We start from the raw sequence: 7,051 nt of genomic DNA on the forward strand, positions 1-7,051 counted from the left end.
GTGTTAACCACTCTGGTTAACATGACCTTTCGCGCGGCTACTATACTTCCTTTGTAATTCATCTTTTTGTAACCGCGCTAAGTGACAATTGTAAATGAGACATGGGATGACCGAGCTTACAGCTTGTGTAATGCCGGTCATAAGGAATTGATGTACATAGAGCTAGTTAAACTAGGAAGAATAGTGTTGGGCCCCATTTGTAATTGGGTGGCCGGACATTGTAAATATGAGCTCATGTATATAAGACATTTTATGAAATATGAAAAGGGGACAATCCCATTTGTCTTGATTGAGTCTTGCCTTCTCTCCCTCTCTCTCTCTCTCTTGAGCATATGGTGGCTTGCTTTCTTGTGATGCTTGCTGGCTTGTGATTATTGGTGTATGTGAATAGGAATGGTGTTACTCTCCCTTCTCTCCTTCACTCCCTTCTCATTGCTCTCCACCTTGTCTTGTTTGCATATGATTGGCATGAGGTAGAGGTTGAGCTCTCCATAGCTCCTTCCCTCTTGCTCCTACCTAGTTTGCTTGGATCTCTCTTTGGGTGACACAAAGAGAGTGTAGAGTGAGCCTCTAGCTGCCTCTTCAGGGAGTTAACCATAATAGGGTTGGCCGTTCCAAGTTGCACGCCCGTTCCAAGTATTGCCACGCCCATTTGCTCCTCATCCTGGAGCGAATGCCCATTCGAGTTCCTCTATTGCAACTTGCCACGTCCATTCCACGCAGCCCATAAACTCGCACGTTCATTCCTTCTCCTCTCAAAGACCGAAAGCCAGTGCCAATCTTGAAGCGAACGCATGCGGCATCAGCTTGCCACGCTCGTTTCAATTGGCTTCATTCCAAACGTCCGTTCCTTCCCGCCCGAAGCAAACGCCCGTTCCAGTTTGCAATCTCATTTCAAACGTCCGTTCCCTTCCTCGCCAAAAGTAAACGCCCCTTCCATCTTGATTTCTTCGAAGCGCACGCCGTGCGAGTCGAGAAGTGAACATCTGTTCCTTCTCACTGAGGAGCGTACGCTTGTTTGCTCACAAGCGTATGACCGTTTCTTTAAAAAAAAACTCTCTTCTTTTCTTAGAGGGTTCTACACAGTACTTCAATATTCCCATGCACCTACGCTCGAGTAGGTTGGTGAGAAATAACCCTCTCTTCGATGAAGTGAGCTCTTCAGACGCCCTCGCAAATCGGATCGAACCCATCGGTAAATACTGTGTGGAGTCAAACGATGCTCGTCTTTCATGACAGTATTAGTGAGAGCGAGGATCTCCCTAGTAGTGGACAAGGGACTCCAGACCTTGAGGCAAGAGAGCCCGAACCATAGTGTATGAATAGACCATCTATCCAGGAACCTTCTCCTATCTCTCCAACTCATTCTCAGCAAATCCTTGCATCAAGGCTTCGCAATTTTATCCTGGGAAACACACAGTCCGTAGAACCGCAACCCAGAGTGAGAGATATGGATCAACCTCAAGAAAGTGGGCCCACTCCTTCTCTAGATCCTATAGTAGAAGTCGACCAGAGTGAGAGCCATCAAACCCAGACCCAGCTACCAGACTGGAGAGCCATACCTGTCTCAGGGGTGGCAGACTCATTCAGAGATCTGGAAACCTTTGCTCTAGAAACCAAAGAGAATGGGTCTACCCAGGCCCATCGCCACAATAGCGCACGCAGGTGTGCATATATTACACATGCGCGTGTGCATACACACACACACACACATGTGCTCCTCTTATTGTTGCACACCCTTACACACTCATTGTGATCATATTTGCCTGAAAATGAACATCTCCTTCTTAATATCATCTCACAAATTTACTAAAAAAGAAATGAAAAAGTTGTGTAAGTTTGTACCCAGGAAAAAACATCAGTCACATCTCACACACACACACACACGCATGCGTGCATGCGTACACACGCACATGCATGTATGCACCCACACACATGCACGCACGCCACTACTTTTGTACTCAAGTCGCATGAAAAAGATACATAGCCCATGGAGATTTGTGTGTTATTAAATTCCTTTTAGGTGTGAGAATTGTGCTATATAATAGAGCTCTATTTTTTATATTTACTTCAAATTGAAATGCATGTATAAAAAAGTGCCTTGTACTTTTATAATGCATATGGCTAGTGTGTGTGTGTGTGTGTGTGTGTGTGTGTGTGTGTGTGAGAGAGAGAGAGAGAGAGAGAGAGAGAGAGTCTTTTTAACTTTTAAAAAAAAAAATTTGGCGACTCCTAGAAAGGAGGAAAGTACTATGTCATATCCTCTACAAAGTGAGGGCAAGGTAACTATCGGCCGGGGATTGAATTTGGTACCTCCAAGTTACAAGCCACCCCCACCATCAACCACCACTGGAACAAGCGCACGATGTTAGTCTTTTTAACTTTTACATTGATGTTAATCTTGAGGTATTAAAGAAATGATAGGTTTCACCAACAGGCGTATAGTTCAACTAGTAGAACCGTCGGATTCCATGGGTTCGATATTTAGGGGCTAAACGATGGCCGGCGGCACACAGGGCAGCACCCTCCCAATTTCCAAAAAAAAAAACAAAAAAGAGAGAGAGAGAGAAAAAGAAGTGATAGGATTTCATAGAAGTCAAGAAAAAATGAACAAATTTGATGTTCCGATTACATAAAGCGATGCTTCCTCATCCGCTTCTTCTTCAAATGGACACTCTAGCGGCGGCTGCTGCTGTTGGAGTTTCTCCTCCATTGCATTCCTGTCCCCTACGCCACCACAACATCAACGCTGCTGCTCTCCACCGCCTCTCCTGCCAGCGGGCCTCGGCGCATCGTCTCTCCTCACTCCTCCCACCAGCTCTACTACTTTCTCACCACCACCACCGTCGCCACACGCACACGCGTAAGTCTGCCCATCTCAACGAAAGGCTTCAATGTTGCATTCAAGGTAAAGCTTTCCATTGTCTTTCTTTTTGCAAATGTTGTTAGGATTAGTGCTAAGGTTCTTAGGATTTTGCATAGATCAAGGGTGTCCCCTTCCCTCTCCAAGAAATGCAAGGTTTTTGTTTAGCTTTAAATTTGAAGATCCTGCTGGCGAAGGTTTTCCATTAGTGTACGGCATTTTCTTTTGGTGGTTTATGTTTGTGTGTATGTATTTGCATGTGTATGTGTAGATGCATTCTGTATGTGTACGTGTATATGCATATATGCAGGCATGTGTGTGTGTATTTCCTTTTTTCATAGCTCTACATCTTCATTTGAAACAATGTCTCTGTCTTCTGTTTCTTGCAGCATCAACAGCTATCACATTTCATGTTGAGAACACCACTGTAACAGTTCCTTTGTCACAAGCTGCAGCAATGGGGCTGTCAAAAGCCATCGAGGATGTCCTTAACACCTTCAGAGAGAAAGAGAAGGCTGGAAGGCCCCGGAGATGGGAGAGCATGGAGTTCAGACACACTGAAGATGGGGTCTTTGTCGAGTTCTTCTGCAATCCCAATGCTTATGCCAATCCCTTCCAAGCAAAAGTATTGCTTACTCTTAGTGATGAAAAGATGAAGATCACATCAGAAGGACAGCTAAGTGTCATCAAGACTGATGTTGATCAATATGTAAAAGCCTTTGTATAGGGTTACACCTCCCAAATGTACGTTTATCTCACTATTGTATGCCAGCGCTGGACTTTGTCCCTGTTCTGACAGGAGGTTTTATTGTATGTGCAATTTTAAGTCTCGTGTATTCTCTTCCCGCTATTTTGCTGTCTCTCTTTGGCCTGTCACATGCCCCAGCCTGGAATATGCAGGATGATTTTTTTAAAAATGAACCTGGGATCTGAAACTTGCAGGATGACTTTGTGGCTGATCAACAATAGAAAGACGTGTCTGGAGTAGGTTGCATGATGGCTGGCAATGATAGTTAAGCCCGCAATCCCCAGTTACAGAATGGTTCAGCTCCCACCTCGCCATTTCCACCAGGATTGCAGGCCTAAGTGCCATTCCTGGTTTCAAAATCAGAATCATAGTTCTGTGAATGTCTACAATGTCCATCTAACTCTGTTCATGAAGCATTTTGCATGTCCATCATTGGGTCACATCTGCATGGGTAGCAAGCAAGTATTCCTGCAGAAAGGAGTATACAGTTGGCTATGGAAACTTGAGTTGGGTTGAGAAGTTCAGTTATCAAATATCATGAAGGGCCCTTTGAAGCGGGTTGCAAAGACAGTGCTCACTCAGCAAGAATTGGGAAAATTTCCTCACCTTTGTCCCATTTGTTATCCAGCCTACTTCTATGGTTTAGTTTTTTTCTTGTGACAACTGTTAATGTTGGGGTGGTGATCAGCCCGACTCAGGTGTGAGCTGCTAGAGGTCTGATCAATAGATTGTAGATGAGCTATAAAAGTACCAAGAATAAAGTCAACTTATGAGCATGGGGCTGTTGTTTGGGTATTTTTGTTGCCTTAAAAGTATTTGAGGTGTTTACTTTTATCCACATTTCTTAGCTTTTTGGTTTTGAACTGAGTCTGGGCCACTAAATTACACTACTCTTCAATGTATTTGACATGCCAATTCATGGATCTTGGTGTTTCAGGATTTGGGCCCCATGAGTATTTTGATAAAATTACAGTAGGTACTCAAATGCTTGTAGTCAGCATGTTGCATGCGTGGAAGCCTTGCTGTACTAATCCACAGCCCTAAGACTACTTACCGAGGAGCATGCTGATGCTCAACGCAAAGATAAGACAAAGAAAGAAGAGAGATGAAGTGTGTCTTCAGTATATTGATAGTAGGTGGATCAGATGCTATGAATGGACTTGGCCTAGCCTTTAAATAGGCTCTGTTTTCTGCCCTGGACCAGCCCGACCTGCCGTCAGTCAGTCCCATATGTCCATGACCCAGATAAATCAGGTACACATGCTGAACATGGTAGTTGGCCAGCCTGGATGATGCTCACAACTGATTAATGTTGTCGGCCTTTTGTAGGGGCATAGAACCACCCAAATGATGGCCAAAACTGAGAACAGGTGGGCTGATGCATGATTGAGCCCTTGGGTCTACTTGTGGAGCTTTTGCTTGAATTGTATGAAACTGCTAGTGCCTTACTAGACTACCCTAAAATGATGCCTAAATCAGGGATTAACTACAAGGATTAGACATGGCCACATGTGTGCATGTGACATCCCCGCTTGCTAAACTTGATAATGGATTGGAAACCTGTCATCCTTCCTCTGTGGACTTTTGTTTTTGAAATTCGATTGCTTTTCTTTTTATATTTTGACTGCTTGACTTTGACACTTTGGTTGAAAACCCTGCACATCTCAGATCCACTCCAAGTCTAGTGAAGAATTGTGCATTTGTTCCATTGTTGTACCTATGCCTTCAATGCCCTTTCCCTTAACACATCCATGGTCTTTGTCTGTGGAGATGATCTTTGTTGTTGCTCCACGCTTGGAAATGTTCCTAAGAGCTTAGCTCATATGCCCCAGAGCTACCTTCCTTGGGCATTGCCTAATGCCTTATTTGCACCATGACTGGTACCCTGGCTGCATTCTTCATATGGACCTATGCACCTCCTTGGAAGTACTAATGCTTAGTTGGGCTGAGCTTGATGCTCTAATACCAATGTTGCATGCGCGGAAGCCTTGCTGTACTAATCCACAGCCCTAAACCTACTTACTGAGGAACATGCTGATGCTTAACGCAAAGATAAGACAAAGGGAGAAAAGAGAGATGAAGTGTGTATCCAGTATATTGATAAGGTACAAAAGATGATGATATGTCTGAACAACTGCTGAGGCCTTTGGCCTTCCCAAAAGAGGGACTTATGACCTTTTACTGACTGACTTTCTATCTTCTATTGATTGCCTATGGACTTGCCCTTGAAGGGGCATCAGATGCTATGAATGGACTTGGCCTAGCCCTTATATAGGCTCTGTTTTCTGCCCTGGACCAGCCTGACTTGCTGTCAGCCAGTCCCATGTAACCATGACTCAGATAAATCAGGTATATCTGCTGAATATGGTGGTCGGCCAGCCCAGACAATGTTCATGACTGATTTAATGCTGCTGGCCTTTTGTAGGGGGCATAGAACCACCCAAATGATGGCCAAAACTGAGAACATGTGGGCTGATGGATGGCGAGCCCTTGGGTCTACTTGTGGAGATTCTACTTGAACTGTATGAGCCTGCTAGTGCTCTGCTAGACTACCTGAAAATGATGCCTAGACCAGGGATTAACTATGAAGATTAGACATGGCCACGTGTGTGATGGGAGACAGCATGTAGCTTTTAGTAGTTATCTATTTGCTGTGATGTCTGATACTTGCTCCTGCCCCTCAACCACCATGTTTTGCCCCTAAGGGAGGAAACTTTTCATCCCCAAAAAGCAGTCCAACTATATGAAGCAAGGCCTTGAAAGCGTCGTATGCAAATAGATCAGATATTGGAGATGAACGCCCCTCAACCACAAGTTAAGAGGGGCACCTAATGGGGATATGCCATGCCAATGTTAAATGCCACTCTGAATAAGAGCCTTGATAAAGATATCACCACTATTCTACCTTGTTACCTGATAGACCAACTATGTCAATAGAAGCCGATCATATGGTTGTGCATTTGAATCGTGTGGATGCCTATGCCTAGGGTGATGCTATGTCATTCCAGAACTTGGTGAAGGTCTTGCTTAAATTGTAGGTAATGCCCCTTCAATGCCACCATGTCCTCAAGAATCCAAGTGCATTACAGTCAATGGAAGCCGATCATATGGTTGTGCGTATGCATCATGTAGATGCCTATCCAAATGCAACCTGGTTCTAGAGGGACGCCATGTCATCCCAGAACTGGGTGGTCTTGCTTGAAATGTAGGTAATGGTCTTGCTTTTGTAGTAAGAAGATTATCCTACAGTCACTATAATGGCTTTGTAGTAAGATTTATTCTAATTCATGGAAACGCTTGCTATGTAGAACACAATAAGATATGAAATTTTTAATAAGATTTGGCGATTTATAAACATCATGCGAGCAATAGGAATTGGTGTAGTGGTTTTCCTTTTGTTCGCTTGGCTATTGACATTATGACTTCTCTCTCCTCTCTCT

The 7,051-nt window shown here is 44.1% G+C and overlaps 1 protein-coding gene across 1 annotated transcript; it reads left to right on the forward strand.

Annotated features, from left to right (window-relative positions):
- The first annotated feature begins 2,614 nt into the window (after positions 1-2,614).
- Positions 2,615-3,711, forward strand: LOC147611793 (uncharacterized). Its single transcript, XM_086784204.1, has 2 exons — positions 2,615-2,908; positions 3,253-3,711. The coding sequence occupies exons 1-2, from the start codon at positions 2,620-2,622 to the stop codon at positions 3,588-3,590; spliced, it is 627 nt and encodes a 208-aa protein (XP_086640330.1). The 5' UTR covers positions 2,615-2,619; the 3' UTR covers positions 3,591-3,711.
- The last annotated feature ends 3,340 nt before the right edge of the window (positions 3,712-7,051 follow it).

Source organism: Cibotium barometz, chromosome 46 (genome assembly GCF_041138505.1).
Source record: "Cibotium barometz isolate CiBa-2024 chromosome 46, ASM4113850v1, whole genome shotgun sequence".
Taxonomy (NCBI): domain Eukaryota; kingdom Viridiplantae; phylum Streptophyta; class Polypodiopsida; order Cyatheales; family Cibotiaceae; genus Cibotium; species Cibotium barometz.

Coding starts and splice junctions, on each gene's coding strand:
- LOC147611793 (XM_086784204.1), top strand. CDS start 2,620: ATGTTCCGATTACATAAAGCGATGCTTCCTCATCCGCTTCTTCTTCAA. Junction 2,909..3,252: donor GCTTCAATGTTGCATTCAAG/GTAAAGCTTTCC, acceptor TGTTTCTTGCAG/CATCAACAGCTATCACATTT.